The sequence below is a fragment of the Alexandromys fortis genome, unplaced genomic scaffold, assembly GCF_014885135.2.
Source record: "Alexandromys fortis isolate MF-2015 unplaced genomic scaffold, M_Fortis_MF-2015_v1.1 scaffold_159, whole genome shotgun sequence".
Lineage (NCBI taxonomy): Eukaryota > Metazoa > Chordata > Mammalia > Rodentia > Cricetidae > Alexandromys > Alexandromys fortis.
Window position 1 is genome coordinate 3,888,215 of NW_026068031.1, and position 17,819 is coordinate 3,906,033.

General features: G+C 52.6%; 1 protein-coding gene across 1 annotated transcript in view; it reads left to right on the top strand.

Moving 5' to 3' along the window:
* The first annotated feature begins 1,279 nt into the window (after positions 1–1,279).
* Jdp2 (Jun dimerization protein 2) overlaps positions 1,280–17,819 on the top strand; it is a 43,445-nt gene continuing 26,905 nt past the window's right edge. Inside the window, exons 1-2 of the mRNA XM_050164643.1 lie at positions 1,280–1,729; positions 11,000–11,223. Of these exons, the coding sequence (XP_050020600.1) occupies positions 1,432–1,729; positions 11,000–11,223 (522 nt within the window). The 5' untranslated portion in view covers positions 1,280–1,431. The remainder of the gene's footprint in view (positions 1,730–10,999; positions 11,224–17,819) is intronic.

Here is a 17,819-nt window from a genome sequence, read left to right on the forward strand (position 1 = left end):
AACTGGAGAACATCTCTATTAGAAAGGGGGAGCCTAAGTGAATATTATGGGAGATGAGAGGGAAGAGACTCCTTAGTGGCCTCCCTAGTGCCTTCTCTATTTGTGTAGGAAGCAAAGGCCCAGTAATTCTGCCAGTCACCCAACCACGATCCAAAGTACGCCATGGAGAGAACCAACTTTAACCACACGTGTTAATTATTAGTCCCTGCACAGAGATCAGTTTAGCTTTTTCAAAGTCCCAACAGAGGATACATAAAGTAATGCTTCCCGTGTTCAATGTTTTCTTTCACATAAATGCCCAGACCCTCATCTTGGGGGAGAAACATCATGTAAGCCATTTTCACAGTCGCCAGCTTTGATTTTTGTGCCCTGGTAAAGGTGTCACTGGCTTTTCTGGGAAGGAGAGTCAGGTTCTTTCTTCTACGAGACGATCCCATTACTACTGAGTTGGCAGAGCGTGTTCCTCTGGGGGTCCTACTTTCCTTTTTCTTGCATCAGTGTTTTGACGGAGGTTGCAGATGGTGACTGTGAGGATGGACAGGCGATGTCATTGGACGGTCTCTTTCTTCCCAGTCAACCTGTTTTTCCCCTGCGGGAAGATGTAAAGGAAGCATAGAGAATGACGCCTCCCAGCAGGCAAGCACGTGGAGCTGTGCTCACCCGGCTTGGCTCATTGGTGCTGAAGTCTTTCACTCTGAGCATCTGTACTCTCTGAGCTTTTTCTTTCACTTCCTTCCTTCTATGGGTGATGACCTGCCATCTCTCTGAAAAGGAGTCTGAAGGTCACTGAGTGTCAACATTGCCACCTCTCTCTGGCTTAAGCAGAAAGGGTGGGTGGGGGGACGGACTGGTCATTCAAGGGTTTGAAGACCTGGGATGAAAATAATAGCTCTCAGGTGCCACATGTGTTTCTGCCAAAGGGCTCTGTGTACTAGCCTTTGAAGGACTGTCATGTTCGCTCTGGAGTGTCCTTTACCATCTACCTCCGTAGGAAGTTGGGAGGAGGGCGTGGAAGCCAGTCCTGAGAGTCCTTGAGGAAGAAGGCTGTTGGAGGTCTTGCAGAAGTCAGGTCTGCTCACTGCTGCATCCTGTTAAAGGAAGGCAAAAGCCTGCGGGATTGGGCAAAGAGCCCTGGGTCAAACTGGACCAGCCACTGACACAACAGTGGCCTCAAACTGCAGCTCCAGTCTGGGTCTCTGTCCACTCACAGCGTGGCTTCAGGACCTCGGGTTGCTTTGGTGGACAGTGGGTAGGGACAGAGGCTCTCAAACGCCTTGATCTCTCCGCCCTTGCTCCTGCACGGAAAAACAAAACAGGCTTGCGAGCGAGATCCTGCAGCGTCCGAAGACATCACTGCGCGGAACGTCACCTCGCTCTGGGTTTGAGGCGGGGGAGGAAGGAGAGCGCACCGGACGGAGGAGGACGAGGACGATGGTTCAGCGAGGGCTGAGCTGGAAGGGGTTCTCCGCTCGTCCGGCCGCCGCCTTTGCGTGGCTGCCTCCCTGGCTGCTCAGCGCTTCGGGGGTGGCAGCCGTGCGGCCGAGCAGGGGATGCGCTTACATAACCGCTCGCCGGGTCCTGCTGCCTCGCGCTCTCGGGAGCCGCGGTCGGGGCGCGCCGCGGGACCGTGATGCTGCCAGGACAAGCATGGCAGGGCCCGGGCCGGCCCGGCAGGCAGAGGAGTGCGAGCAGCGGCGGGAGGAGGCCGCCGGCGGCGGGGGAGGTGAAGGTCAGTGGGTGTGAAGCGCGCGATCCACACCCCCTCCTCCCCGTCCCCTCCTTCTCTTCCTCTCCGTCCCCCCTCTGACGTGTGGAGCTGGCAGCTCGGCCGGTTCCGCATTCCCGACCCCTCCCCGCCGCGACTCAGGGCCCGCTATATAGCCGGGGCTGATGCAACCCGTCCCGCCGCCCGCCACAGCCTGCGGGAGGGACGCTCGGCGACCGCGACGGGGGGCGCTGGCGGCGGCAGAGGCTGCAGCGGCGGCGGCGGCGGGGCTGGCGCCGCGGCGGCTCCCGGGCCGGGTCGGGCCTGGGCAGCGGGCGGCAGCGGCGCGGAGTGGGCACGGCGCCTGCAGCCGGGTTCTGGGCCCGGGGGCGCCGCCTCCGCCAGCGGCTTTTGCACGGTGGGTGCCCGGGGGTGTGAGGCGGGGGGGGGGGGTGTAGGCGGGGCGCGCCGCCGCGGGTACCTGGGGCGGCCACCGTCGTAGTAGCTACCGCTGGGGGCTCCCACCGACCCGGGGCCCTGAGCGCTCTACGGAAGAGCTGCAACCGCTGCCCACCCGTGGCTTGCCGGGCTGGGCCGGGCAGTCCTGTCTGCGGCCGGGACAGCGGGGCGCTCCCGCCCCGCTCTCCTCCCCTAGTGCGCGTGCAGGGAGGTGCTGTGCACGGACAGTGGAGAGGGCGGGGTGAGCGGGAGAAAACTGTCGTGGGGACTGCGGGGGAACTCGAGGGGAACATGCACGCCCCAGACCAACTGACAGGTCGCGCCCCAGTCTCCAAAGCTCCGCAGGACCGGGAGGAGGGTATTGGGAAAGGTATCTAACCCAAAGGGTTTCCTTTGCTCAGGACCATTGCCGCGGGCTCTGGCTGGGTTAGGAGGGAACCACGGGGTAGTCCCGGATCCCCTTGGGATCCCGTTCTCGCACATCAGGTTACATAAGAAGGTAAGCAGGCTTATTTAGGTAACCTGCCTAGTTTTAGAGGGCACTCTTCTGTCCCTCTTCTCCAAGAAGTCTAGGCCTTCCATCTGGATTCCTGGGCCCTGGAGTGGCAGAGACAGGCTTTGCCTGGGTCCCTGGGGGAGCTGGCAAGCCTGGGAAGCCTTGGCTCATTTGCAGAAATGGATGGGCCCTTTGGGGATAGAGGTGGAGAAGCTGGTGCAAGAAGGGAATCAATCGACTGTTTGAGACAGCTCCTGCTAGATTGCCCAGCCCTTGTGTGGTCGAGTGGCACCTCCCCTGTCCCATTCAGAATAGAGTGCTGTGGCATAGGTCCGTGTCTGAGAAGGGCTTGCCCTGTGTGGACTGTTAAAAATCTTAGTCCACTCTACCCAGGACCTTAGTTCAGTGAACACAAGAAAACAGGATCTACACCACAGCAGGGTGGGTACCTGCTTGTCCTAGGGGACTGTTAGCAACTCTCCCCCCCCCCCCCCGATTCCCAAGTATCCCTTTAAAAAGGGATAAAAAAAATCACTCCCCTCCCTGCAAGCTTTCACTGCTTTTCAACAAATCTGGCTGCAGCTTGGATGGCAGGTTTATCTTCCTGTGCAGGTTTCTAGGGGAGAGTTGAAGCAGGGCTCAGGTGTGAGCCGGACTCTTGGTTTTTGCAGAAACCTGAGGTTCGGGGGACTAGAAACATGAACTATTCTTCTGCCTCTGGGTACTTGAGATTTTGCTGTGCTTAAAGTAGGGAGGATAGATTTCTCAAAGAATCCTCTGTTTCCCCTCCATGCTGGCTTCAGTTCAGAGGAGCAGGCAGCTCCAGCATCTCTCTGAAGAGCTGGGTGCTGTGTGGTTTGAAGGGCTGCAGGAAGGATGGGGGGGGGGGCGAGAAGGCCTCTGAATTTTCTGTCAGTACATTGGTTGCAGTCATCTCTCAGGAGGTTTGTCTGTCATGGTGACTGTGTCACTTAGGAAAAACTCCTGCCTACTTTAGCAGCCAGCAGGGAACTCCCCTGCCCCCTGGATCTGTTGTCTCTCCCACCTGCGTGCAGGGTGTCCCCTCTCCCACCTTTCTCAGCCTGCAGAGCCAGGAGCTGTGGGGCCTGTCTGTTAAGGAGTAACTACTGGTGTGGCAGTTCATCTCCCTCTCTCCCTCTCTCTCTTCCTCCCTCCCTCTCTCTCCCCTCCGGAAAGGAAGGAATCGGCACAGACTCGAGGCTGGCCTGCTCTGTAGCCATTCAGCACGAACTCTTCTCAGCCCCTCCAACCTTATCCAGGGCCGAGGACAACTTAGATTCTTTTCTGCGGCAGAATGCAGCGGACTTTTCTTTCCACGGGAATGAATTGTGTCTGAAGCTCAGAACTGGAGAAAGAGAAAAAGACTCTGCAGGGCTCCGTGTGCGGATACCTCTGTAGGCAGGCCGAGAGTAACAGGCACACTCTTTTTCCATTTTCCTTTAATTAAGGCTCTGTGGAGGTGTGTTTGAAAACAGAGGGTCTCCTATGCCTCTGAGGGGGGTGAGAACACTGTTTTGGCTTCGTCCTGGGCCATATGCAACGTATGGTGGCCAATGAAACTTGGTCTGGCTCATTCTATTGCTTGTCTTGGCAGTCGGTTCCATGGTTTGTGTTACCCGTCTTGGAGCTCCGGGGCTGCCAAGCTCAGTGTGCCTGCGTGTGTGTGTTCATGTGTGTGTGTGTGTGTGTGTGTGTTCATGTGTGTGGTTTGTTGAGACTCAGCAGAAACAAATGCTTTAGTGACCTAGGCTTGGAATTTCCAGTCTTTCTTTGCACACACTGGAGGTGGGAAGGCTGGCCAGAGCCCACCGTTAAGTCTGATTTCTGGATTCAGCCCATGGGGTTTGGTGTTTCCGAAACTTTAGCTGGCCAATGTCTTTTTTTTTTTTTCAGGACCAAAGCCATCATACACCATGGTCTGTCCCCCGAATTATGCTATTTAGCCTTGCCACTGAGGGACAGAGCTGAGGGAAGGCGGAGGAGTGGTAGGACCTTCTCGGTTCCCTATAGCCTTCCTCAGTGTGGGTCTTCACAGACCATTTGGTGCCATTTATTGATCCTCTACATTGGGAGAGGGCAGAGCTGTTTTTGCGGGCAGGGCTTTGTGAAAGACTTTTTTTTTTTTTTTTTTTTTCTGGTCTCCAGNAGAGCAGGAGTCTGCTGGGGGTGGGGGTGGGGGACGACGACAGTTCCTCCTTCCATGGCTGGGATGGCTCTGCAGAAGTCATTCCTGCCAGTACACTGTGCCTTCTTCAGACCCTGGCTGTCCCTCTTCATCTTCCCATGGCAGCCCATGAGTAACCCCTAAAGGCCAGCCAAAGAGGTGAACGATGCTGGCACTCTGCTTCCCGAGCAGGGCCACAGCCCTAGCCCATCAGTAGCACCCGCGGCCAAGAACACATGCCGGTGCACGTCGACCTGCAGGTTTTAAGACACTTTAGGAGAAACCTAAGAGGCGGGTTGAAGGTGCCAGGCCTCATTTCTGTTCTTTTGTACCCAGCCCTGGCTCAAGACCTTTCCTTTCTATGCTGTAGTTTACCGTCAGGGTGCAATATGGCCCTGCTTTCTTGAGGCTTGATAGCGCAGGGAATCCTGTGGGGCGAATCCTCTTCATGATGGTGGGAAGAGAGACCGTTGCTAGAGAGGGACGATCCTGAGGTCGTCTTGAGGGGTAGTCTGGCGCTGGTGCCTCCACAGGAAGGAATACTGTGCCACACCGACCCCCCTCCCCCCCGCAGCTTATCAAGCGAAGGGCTGTTCCAGGTGCTTTGCAAATGATAAGTAATCTAATTTTCTCTACTGCCTTACGAGGCAAACCATGTCATTCCTGCTTTCTAGCGTGGAAATTGAGGCACAGAGTGGTCATAGGCTTGTCTGAGGTCCCAAAGATGGCAAGGTTTCACTCTGAACCATCCGGCCTTGTGGATCCCCTCTCGTTGGCCTGTAGACTTCAGAGCAGCCATTGCTATCATCCAGGTGCTTTCCTTGCCCCTTAGCCCCCGGCCCCAGGTTTCTAGGTTTTGAAGGCTGCTTGGCAGAACCATTCAGATTACTGAAAACAAATCCTGTCCTGGCCTTGGCCTTGCTTCCTTGCTTTGAGACTTTGGCTAGATTTCTTAACCCCATCATATCCTGCTTGACCCAGGATTCCTAACCATGGGTCCTGCACTCTGGTCACTGCCTGCCATCTCTGTCCCCTTCCGTGGACATTCTACCCTCCTGGGGGCCTCCCAGAGCCCAGCTCCTAAGTCGTCCTGATTTTTGATCACTGCTGCCTGCCTGTGACTTTGGCTCCAGTCCTGCTCTTGGGGTTGCACCTGCAATCTTGCTCAGCCCCTGCTCTGTTCTTCCTTCCTGTTCTACTTTCTCTCAGTCCGGAGCCTCAAACCTGAGGCCATCTTGGGTCCGTTTACCCAGTATTTTCTATGTCAGCCCAGGCTGGCTGCTGTGGAGAGCAGCTGACCTTCTAGGGGCCCAGGGAGCTTTCACTTTTTCTGATGTTCTAGAAGTTAGGTTCCATGTCCCTTTCCTCTAGTCTTTTTTTTTTTTTACAGGCGTACAAAGAGACGTGAGGTATTTATTGTGTTGCGTTCCGTACAGTGATCAAGAAAGGCAGGTGGAAGCTGAATAAATTATGGCTCCCTTTACTCAGAGTGGAAGGACTTCGTGCTAATATCTGACACTGGCTATTTTGGGCCTGGAAAAGCTTTTTTTTTTTTTTTTTTTTTTTTTTTATTCTGCGCATCCAACGCAGCACCCTACTACGCTCTTCCAAGTCCCTGAGGAAGTAAGCACAGACTTATAAATACTAATGTTTCTTCCAGTTCTTACCCGTTGAGCCCATCTGGTCCGTTCTCTCCAAACTGGTTTTCAGGAGGCGATGTCAGTTCTCCCGTTATCTTAGCTCCACAGTGGCTTAGGGGCCCTGGGACCTTTAGAGCCTTTTCTAAAAGTCTTATTTGTACTGAGTTTGTCATCTTGGCTTTGGGCATTTCCAAGATTTTAGTTTGTTTGCCATTTTTTTATTATTAATTTTTGTTTTTGCATACAAAGTAGCAGGTGATACTTTGGTACATACCTAGCTTGGGTTCCCTTCATTGGCTGGTTTCCCACTTATCCCTGGTCAGTGTCCCAACTCGCCATAGTCCCTTTGGGTTCTTTCCTGTGGTTTTAGGCAAAGATCCCAAATGGGGGAAATTGGGAACTTGACCTGTACTCATGATCCTAGTTCCTCATGGAGCCGCGAAGGGTGTCTCTCGTCACTGCAGACCTCCTAGGCCCCGAAGGGAAGAAAAATCCAGGTCTTTCTTCTTGGGCATCCAGTGTGCACTTCTCCTTTCCTGCCAAGTTGTTCTGTCAAGGACAAGTGCTGAGGGGAGCGACTTGCCTCTTGTTGTCTTTCCTGTGTCCTGCTCGAAGTAGTAGCCTCCTCTTAGCGCCGCCAACCCTTTGGCTTTTACAGATTCCCTAAATCACACGGAATTGTTTTTGTTGTCCAAAACACCAAAAGCTGCCCTTTGGCCTTGTATAGCCAACTGGTGGCTTTGCAATGAAGGGGTTTCCATTTTGCTGCTGTTCCTCTGCCCTCCCCCTACCCACCCCCCCACCCCCCAGGCAGCCCGGATGACTCCTCCCTGGTGAATGTCAGTGCTGTGGCTGCCTCCTAGGAATGGCATGTGTTAAGGACTTTGTGGTTTGCCTGAGCAGTTAGGGTTCCCAAGCAGGGGAAGGAGAGGGTGATTTTTGCTTCTTCAAAGGAAAACCTGGTATCGGGTCCCCTGACCAAGATTTGTCTTTGGGATAGACTTGTAGGGGAGCAGAAAATGGCAAGAATTTGGGGGGCAACTATTCCCAGAAGGGGTTCCTCGGTAGCAGAAAATTCATTATTCGTCAGGAGTGTTTGTTAGTGTCTCGTGTATACCATCTGTAGGAACATAAACAGAAGCTGCAAACAGAGCCTGCCTTCCGGGAACAGAATGAGGTCTGGCTTCCATCTCCTAGGGATGTCTGAGACAAGAAACGGGCCAAAGCCCTCAGGGCTTTTTCTTGGGCTCTTCTATGGGAACAAATGGCCAGGAGGTAAAAGTGTGGCCTAGCAGAGAGCCTCTGCGATTCCAGAGAGATCTGTACCCTACATACTGAAGTCTTCGGCCGTGAATTTGCTGCTGTTCATTTCTTCTCGCACGCACTCATTCACCAAGTCTTTCTTCATTGTGCTTTGTGTGTGCCAGAGGTGACAGTAGGCAATGGGGTCACCAGAACAACAGCTGGTGTGACCTGTTCTGGGGGCGGGGTTTGACTAGCTGCACCCGGGCAAAGCTCTGCCACAGATGAGGAAGAAGTGGCAGCTGCCCCTTCCCTGTTCTCCTGGAGGGGGGAGGGGATGGCTGTTTGCCTGGGGGTGTTCTGGGGAGGCTTCTTCCTGTGCCAGCTTCAGGCCCTCTGCATCACAGACCCCACTCTGTCCCTGACTCTGGATACCATCTTGGGGCTAAGGTATGTCCATGTGGGAGGGGCCTCAGGGCTGCCCCTCCTATTCAAGCTGCTTTGGAGCCATTAGGCAGAACTTCCTATTACTGGGTCTCCTAGGAAACAGAGAGTTCTGTACGGTGGCTCTTAGGTGTAAGTTTGTCAGGAGGGGACACTGCCTTCTGCTGAAGGCATCAACACCTCTTGAACCTCCCAAAGGGAACTGGGAAAAAGGCAGGGTTCTAAAACAATGGATCAGAGTCTAGTCTTGGTTTTGTCCTTGTCTGGTTGTGTGACCCTGGGCAAGTCATTTTACTTTTCTGAGCTTCAGGCTCGTCTCTTCATGCAAAATGAGGATGTGGTTCAGATGAGTTCAGGGCCTTTCCTGGCTGTGAGCCTGTCACTCAATGTGAGTGAATCTTGGGTCCTTTTCTGAGGTGGCCCAGGGCACACTGGGTGCTCAGGAGGTGGGAAGAGGGTGTTAAGATCAGGGAGAACAGATACTGAGGGTATAATAGGCGGAGCTAGGATGAAGGATCCATAAAAACAGGGACTCTGTGAGCAACGTGATGGACAGAAGCCCCGCAGTACCGTGGGAATGGCCAACTCACCATCCAGGTCTGCCTTTCTTTAGACAAATAACGTCCAATGAAGTCTGTCGTTCGAGGGTGCAAACACTCTTGTATTTTTAAGAGACCGGCCCAGGGGGCTTGAAAAATGGCTCGGCAGGAAAGAGCACTAGCTTCTCTTCCAAAGGCCCTGGGTTTCAGTCCTAGCCTTCACATGGTAGCTCGCAGATGTGGTAGAATATTATTTGAAGATGTGTCACACTTGTTTCTGCTGTGGAATATTTGTCTAATGACGCAAAGATGTGCTGGATTCTTTTATGTTGCATTCGTTTAACTCTGTAAGGCTGTGTTACTTGGCCTGTGTAAAACATCTGATTGGTTTAATAAAGAGCTGAATGGCCAATAGCTAGGCAGGAGAAAGAATAGGCGGGGCTGGCAGGCAGAGAGAATAAACAAGAGGAGAGAAAAGAAGAGGGAAGAACGAGAAAAGGAGGAGAGGAGGAAGCCAGGGGTCAGCTACTCAGCTGCGGAGTAAGAAGGAAAGAAAGGTATATAGGATAGAGGCAAAAGGTGGACAGGATAATTTAAGAAAAGCTGGCTAGAAACAAGCCAGGCTAAGGCTGGGCATTCATAAGTAAGAATAAGTCTCTGTGTATTTATTTGGGAGTTGGGTGGTGGGGCCCCTAAAGAATTAAAACAACAACAAGTACACACAGCTGTCTGTGACTCCAGTCCCAGGGCATCTGGCACTTTGCTCTGGCCTTCGGGGCACTGTACCCACACAGTGCATGGCCATACATGCAGACGAAACACCTTTACACACCAAATAAAGTGAAAATTAAAAATAAGTAGGGCCAAGACTCAGGTAGGGAAGCAGGTTTTACCCTCCGAGGTGAAATGGAGAGTATGTCTTGTATTCACTGATAAAATGAACTCCAGGTCTACCCTTCTCTTGGGTCTGGATCCGAGAAACTGTATGAGGACAGGTGGTGAGGGTCACTCTCCAGGGTCACTTGTGTATGAGGACAGGTCGCCCCAAACATGGCCTGGGAGTAGTTGAACTCTGACAGCAGAGAAACCTGGTCCAGTGGATGTCCATCTCCCCTTCCTGGCCTATTTGTCCTCCACAAAGAGACAGAAGAAGGGAGGATTGAACGCATGTCCATTGCCTGCCCACTGCCCTTGATTTCTAAGACTGTAAAGATTGGTATTTATGGACCTGGGCAGAGCGGTGGGAAAAGCAAGAACTTACTTCTCTTACCACACTGGAATGTGTGAATGGTTTTATTTAGAAGGCCCTATACAGGGCTGTTTTAAGGCTATGAAACTCTGACCCCCATGTTGTAGTTCCTGCTGGCTCCTAATAGCTGGTCAGTAATTGGATGGATGGAAGGATAAAGAGTGGACGGGTGGACGGACGGGTGGGCTGGAGGACTAAATACATCTAGATGTTTAGATATGGTTCTTGGCCAACAGACTTTCTTCCCTCGTATCTGCCTGGGAACGACTATGTCATACCCATAAGATTTCCTCAGCAAAGGGAAGGAAGAAATAAGAATTCCCTGGGCGTTGATCCCCCTTTTATGCCCTTTCAAGTTTGCGCCTGTCTTTCCTTGTAGGGGGCTCTGAGAGTAGAGAGATCTTTAAGGACTTTCCTGGTGGTGCGCGGAGAGAGTGCATACAAGTTCAGTCCCTCTTCTTTAGCCCAGTGTGTTCCCTGGGCGTCGGACACATACACAGTCACCTTTCACTCCGCTGAAGTTCATCTTGTATTCATGGTGTCTTCGCAAGTGTGCAGAGTAGGATGTGTGATTTGAGGGGAGGCACCACGCCAGACCAGAAATAGCTGCCTCTTGAACAGGTGCGAAGGTGCTTGAGATTCCACTGTCATCTGTGCGCGCGTGCAGTCTCTCCAGAGGCCGCCGCTGCTGGTGAGACCTCGTCCACCAGCTTATGTGCAGAGCCCCCAGGAGCTATCTTTCCGCCTCTGCAAGGGATTCTGGTCAGGTCTGGTGGGGTGGGTGGGACGTCCACGGGCAACCTGGAGCCGAGCCAGTGCCAGATAAACGTTGCCTACAGTTGGATGGATGGCCTTCCTGTGAGTCAGTTGGCTGAGTTTCCCTGCATCACCAGGACTTGGGGCTTGCAGGCAGGAAGAACGCCTGCCAGGGAGGAGAAAGGATTCAGGGGAACCCTGGTGAGGAAAGGATGGGCTCTGGCGGTTCGCATAGCCTCTTCTCATGTTAACCTGCTCCCCCTGCTTTTCTCCAACCCCTCCAGGCCGGCCTGCCACTCCTCCTGCTATGATGCCTGGGCAGATCCCAGACCCTTCAGTGACCGCGGGTTCTCTACCAGGGCTCGGCCCCCTCACCGGACTTCCCAGCTCTGCTCTGACCACAGAGGAGCTGAAATACGCTGACATCCGCAACATTGGGGCTATGATTGCGCCCTTACACTTCCTGGAGGTGAAACTGGGCAAGAGGCCCCAACCCGTGAAGAGTGAGGTGAGACCCTTGTTCCCCAAAGCCCAGGTTTCCAGGTTTGGGTCTAAACACACCTTGGAACCTTAGCCGTGCTCTTCCGTGTGTGTGTGTGTGTGTGTGTGTGTGTGTGTGTGTTTGTGTGGTCTGAGAACCAGCAGGAGGGACGGGGACTCAGACTTCACCCCAGCCCTGCTGGTTCAGAACCTGTATTGTTACCAAGCTCTGGGGTATTCATGCATGTGTTCAAGTTTGAGCCACACTGGGCTAGGGTGGAAGGCTTACCCTGCCTGTGGGTCTAGGCGGTGAGGGGAGAGCCATGCTAATCCTATTTAGCAGTCTCTCCGGGGTGCTGGGGGGATCAACCGTGGTCATGGAGATGTGCACATGTTTTGAAAAGCATAGAGGGCATCGCGTTCTTTTTAAAAGTCAGTGTCCGTGGTCGCATCACTGCTTCTACCCTTTTTGGCTCCCAGCTGGAGCCGAACAAGGGAAGTTAGGGGAATAAAGAGTGGAGCCTTCCTCTTTGCGCTGCTGCTGCAGAGATAGGCATGGCTTCAGTCCCCAGCACCATCTGCCTGAGATGGGGTTTGCAGATGACTGACTCATGGAAGGCACCCCCTTCTGAGGTCTCCTGCACCTGCTGCCTGCTCTCGGGACCCGCGTGTGTCAGGACAGCTGTTCCCCAGCGACTGGTGAGAGGCAACAGTCCCCAGCGTGGTTACCAGTGGTTACCAGTGTGTACCAGTGTAGTGCATGCCTCACCCAGAGCGGGTGATTTGGTTTGTCCAAAGGTTTATCTGGTGAGGGTTCCTGCCGAGCTATGCCTTCTAAAAATCCACAACCTGGAGGGAGCCAGGGGTAGGATGTAGAGGTAGCTGGGATGGGCTGGGAACAGGCAGTAACCAAGCATCATGCGTGTGTGGTCCTGCCTGCAGGAAGGGTTCACACGCTAAGGTGAGCCTCCGTGGAGACTCAGAGCTTGGAAGCTGGAAACTGTGGAGACGGGGATTTGGGATGGAGGAAGGTGTCAGGCTGTGCACCATGTGCGTTGACTGGGTTTTTGTTCTCCGAGTCCCTCTCTCCACATGAGTACCACGAAAGCTGCAGAGAAGGGTTTCTGGGGGCTTGCCCTGGGTAGCAGACTCACTCTTTGCAGGCTGAAGTTGGCTTTCAGAGGTGTTTGCTTTGGCCTTCTCAGTATTTTCAGAGCAACCCAACCCGATATTTCACTTAAAATTTCCAGCAAAAAAATTTGGAAAATCTGGTTGCACGCTGCTCCAGTCCCAAAGGCTACATGGATGGAGAGAGCTGTCTCACTCTTGATTGCCATAGACCCCAGTGCCTTCTTAGGGCCTTGGCGCTGCTGTTCCTGCTGGTTTTTACCAGCTTCCTCCCAGCTGTTTTCCCCGCCATTGCACGGCCCCTCCTGGAGTCTCTGGGCTGGAGACACCTACCTGGATTAAGGACATCACCAGTGTCTACTAAAGACGACTGATTCCAAAATGGGAATGGACTGACTACATTCTTCTGTCACAGAGGACCCTTGTCTTTGGCCCTCTGCTTCTCCCCTTCCTAGGCCCATTACTTGACAGTGGTCCTTTCTGGTTTTTTCTGTTAGGAGAGTGGCTAACTGAACGGTGTCACTGAACTTTGAGGCCGTGAGTAGCTTGATGAAACCAGTAAGCGCTGGCCCAGCTGTGACCTGCCTGGGGCACAGCATTTTCCACTTCTCACCTCCCCCAAAGACCTTGGAGGAGCTTCCTTTTTTTGGAGGAAAAAAAGACCCATTTTGGGGTTGGGTATTTTTACTTTTCACAGCCACCCCCAGACTGGTGGCATATGCCCTGTACTCGATAGTGACGCTCTGTCCTCACAGGCACCCACAGACGTGTACCATCCAGGCCGTGAAGATGACAAGCTGTTTTTAGGGCATATTTGCATGTCCTCTAGCTCACCGTCAGGCTCAGCACTCTGGGGGCAGAGGCAGTCGGAACAGCTGAATTGCTCCTCACCGGGGAAGACCAGTGGTGCCCCTAGAACTGACTTCCAGATGTTGCCTAGGTCAGACAGCAGGGTCAGAAGCTCTTCCTTGGAGCCGGTGGAGGACCGAGGACCTTGCAGCTGATGGAGCTGTGCGGAAGACCTATCTGTGTGTGGCAAACGGCCTCTGTGCATTTTCCCATGGGTGTTTTAGGCGCATACAACTTCCTGCAATGATGCTAAAGTGCCGGTTGGCACCGATGAGCTGCGCCCGCCTGGCTCTGTGCGGGCTTCTTAACACACTCGATCTTTCTCTCCTTACCTCGTCCTGGTGACCCATGTCCTCCCTGTAGCAGAGAGCAGGGATTTGAGGTCGAGTGGGCAGGTGAAGTGATTGGAGCTCGTGCTGCTGAAGAGCAGCGTGCTGGGTCCTAGATACCATGGCTAGTGGCTGTCATCACAGCTCTCTCTCCCTCGCCCCAGGTCAGTCAGCAGGTGTAGTACTGGTCATTGTCTCACAGGTCCCTGTGAGGTCATTCTCTATCTCCTTCTCCCTCTGCCCCTGTCTGTGCAGTGCTGGGTGTGTATGGGTGCTTTCCTGTCATGGCTGGCATGCAGAGATTAGAGGACAACCCCAGTGTCCGTCTCCACATTCCATCTTGAAACAGGATGGTTGTTGGTTTTTTTTGCTGCATATGTTGGGCCAACTAGCTTTGGAAGATTCTCCGGTCTCCATTTCTCATCTCCCCAGAGGACCAGCAGGATGACAGACACTCAGGCTATGTGTCCATATTCCCCGAGAGTTCTGGGGATTCTGTCTCAGGTCCTTACACTTGTACGAGGTGCTTTTACCTACTGAGCCTTCTTGCCATCCCTGAAGTCATGGCTGCTCTTATGTAGTGGTTACAGGTGAGGTCTACAGGGCTCAGTGAGGTCCAAGGTCACCCGCTAGGAGAAGAGCAAACCTGTGTGACTTTGGGGACAACAGATCTAACCTTAGCCAATGCTGTTCCCATGCCCCATATTTCTGCGAGGCCTTTGAACTCTCTCTCTCGGCCTGAGGATGCCGGATACAGCCAGCCCTAACGCACTCATCTGTTCAATGGCAGTTCAGCAGTGACAATGTCTCAGGGTCCCAAGGGAGCAAGGGCCAAGCCGCTGTGCAGGCAGCTCTGTCAGAGTTGGCTCTGGGGCCGTCTGTCTTGTAAAGACCAATGGTCTCCTGGGCCGCATCCAAACACACATAGCAGTTCAGTTAGAGAAAGCAGTTCAGTTAGGGATTAAGCAACAGGTTATGAATTACAGAGTTGCTTTCTGCTGAGGCTGCTGTTAATGGCTGACATGAGATTAAAATGGTTTGGGGCCAATTCCTTGCCTGTGGTCCATCCACTGAGTATCTACTACATTGCCAAACATTGTGCTGTGCCCTGAGGCCGGAGCTGTCAATAAAGGAGGTAGAATCCTCCTCTCATTCGGGGCTATCATCGTGAGCTCGGCCAAAAAAGAAGGCGATTCATTTGTAGTATTAAAGACCAGGTAGTGGTCAAGTCAGTCCCATCTGTTGAGATAGCATAGTGCTCTTTCTGGTGACAGGCCAGGGCCTCTAGGGACATTCTGTTCTGTTGAGGATTTCAGTGTGTGTGTGTGTGTGTGTGTGTGTGTGTGTGTGTGTGTGTGTGTTGTTTTAACAGCTGATGCTTCTTTCTTGACTCTACCTTCTTTTCAAGGCAACATTGCTTTCTAGAAGACTCTGGCCTTTTCCTCCTATTGTTTCATGTCCTGCATCCCCTGATGGCCAGCTGGCCCCTTCTGACCTGGAGACCCCGACCCTGCTACAGTGGGCAGCTGTGACCTGGTGGCCTCACCCTTGCACACTCAGCCACACACCAGCATGCACTCACACTAGTGGACAGGACCGCCACCACACCCCGCTACTGCACTGCAATGTTTGGAGGGAGCTTAAGGGATCAAAATGAGACCCTCCAGGATAGAGGCTGGAAACCGCTCTGCTGGGCTGGGTATCTGTCTGCAGACTGAGTCTTATTCGGTGCTGTCAAATTCTAAACAGTCGGTGATTTCCTTCCCTCCTCTGCCCTTCCCTTCCCTCTTCCTTCTCCTTTTATTTTGTTATTTTTTTTCCTACACTAGGGTCTCCCTAAGTAGCCCAGGCTTGAACTTATGAACGTCCTGTCTCAGCTTTCTAAGAGGCCCCCTGCTCAGCTCTGTGTGTGTGTATGTGTGTGTGTGGGGGGTTCTCCCTAGCCCTTGCAGGCCTACCCCCTTCTATGTACAAATACTTTCCCTGTCACTTTGTCTCGCTCTGCACTTTGTCATCTTGCTCTGATCCCCTTCTCACGCTGCTCACTGGCGGATTTTCCAGTCTGTGCTCTGGGTTCAGGTGCAGGGGTCGGGTCTCACATTCCGCTTTACTTCTGTCTGGTCCTGTAGCTCCTCCTGTGGGTCGTGGGTTCCACTCCTGCTTATTGGGCTGGCTGCTATTATCTGTCAGCTTGACAAGGTACTGTGGTCTCTTCTCACTCATTTGCTCTTGTCTTCCAAGTCTTACCTTCCCCAGTTTTGCAATTTCTCAATTTAAATGGGGGTGGGGGAGAGAGGAAGGAGGAGGAAAGAAGGAGGAGAGGGAGGAAGGGGAAGAAGGAGGGGAAAAGGGAGAGAGAGTGAAAGAGAGAGAGAAAGGAATCAAAATAAGCATTCTTAAACTTGGTGGATCATTCACATAGCTTGGGAAGCTTTTTCAAGATCCCCCTTTTCATTCTCTGCCCCGCCCCCTGGGATGCCCTGGGTATAGTGTTGAAATAGGAGCGGCGGCGGGGCTGCGTCCCCAACACCTGGTCTCGCACCTGGACTAGCCCATTTCTAATGATGTGTGTAAGCACCCCAAGGTGCGCTTACCGGGAAGATTCTAGCCTTCGTCCATCCTGGGAGAGTGTAGCATGGCAAGCATGGCGTCTCTGCTCCAGAGCAGAGCTGTCGAGTCTCTCCGGGAGCAGAGCAGAGTCTGACCTCACTTCCTCTTCCGCCCAGAATTCTATTCTGTTTACTCCTCCCATCTATGTTCCAAGCCATGAGGCCAAGCAGCTGGTTTATTATAACTTAACCAATGAAATCAACAGATTGATATATGACACTCCCACATCAGTATAGAATTTAGGGCCTCTGCACACTTAGCAGGCTCTGTGTGCACTCACGTCTCTTGGGGAACGTGACTCTCAGGCATCTATACCTCCGACATTCATATGTCCTTCCCAACTTCAGGGCAGGGCCCCCTTGTCAGTTTCCCAGCAAGACAGGAAATCGGCTGCTGGCAGATCTCACACTGGTAGCTTCCCGCCTTCTCCAGAGCCCTATGGGGCATTTTGAAGCTTTTACCCACTGGGTGAAGGTGAATTGGAATCTCTGGACCCAGGGTGACTTCAGAAGACAGTTCACTCCCCAGCACAAGTGGTGTGTCCAGGGTGTGCTCACAAAAGGGACCGAGACATACATCCTTGTTTTAGCCTGAGCATACGAAGTTGCGTCAAGTCAGCGCTGTGCTGGGTAAACATTGGCCCAGGCTTGCTTGTGTTTTCAGAGACTTGAAACATAAAGGCAGTCCGCTGACATTTTTAGCAAGCCTTGCATAATTGGTTTTTAATTTGTGGCTCTTTGGAATAGGCTTGGCCTTCTTCCCCCTGGCTCAGATCCCTTTTTTTCCCCCCTGGTCTCATACTTGGTTGGCAGAGAAATCCAGTCTGCCCTCTCTGGGAAGAGACTTTTCCAACTCATCTCTGAAATCTTAAATTTCTGCTCAGGCTCCGTTGCATTGTGAGCATTGGTTTGGAAAGTGGTTGACTATCTGAAATGTGGGTAGAGAATGCTCATGCATGTGCTGGTGCACACGCTCATGTGCATGCAGGTGCACACGCTAACGTGTGAGTGTCTGTGGAAGCCAGGGATGACCTCAGATGTCATACTTCCTCAGTCAGGATTCACCTTGGTTTTTTATTAATTTTAAGTTTTCTTTGTGTGTGTGTGTGTGTGTGTGTGTGTGTGTGTGTGTGTGTGTTGGGTGTTTTGCCTGCATGTATGTCTGTGTGAGGTGTCAGATCCCCTGGAACTAGAGTTACAGACAGTTGTAAACTGCCATGTGGGTGCTGGGAATTGAACCTGGGACCAGTCAGTGCTCTTAACCACTGAGTCATTTCTCCAGTGATTTTTTTTTTAACAAGGCTTTTTGTTGTTGTTTTGTTTTGTTTTTCGAGACAGGGTTTCTCTGTAGCTTTGGAACCTGTCCTGGAATTAGCTCTTGTAGACCAGGCTGGCCTTGAACTCACAGAGATCCACCTGCCTCTGCCTCCCGAGTGCTGGGATTAAAGGTGTGCGCCACCACCGCCCAGCTAACAAGGAAATTGTTTATATATATATATATATATATATATATATATATATATACATACATACATATGTTTCTGTTCCCCTCCCTTCCTCTCCTTTCTCCTTCTACCCTCTCCCATGGTCCCCATGTTCCCAATTTACTTAGGAGATTCTGTCTTTTTCTACTTTCCATGCAGATTAAATCGATGTATGTCTCTCTTAGGGTCCTCTTTGTTGTCTAGGTTCTCTGGGATTATGAATTG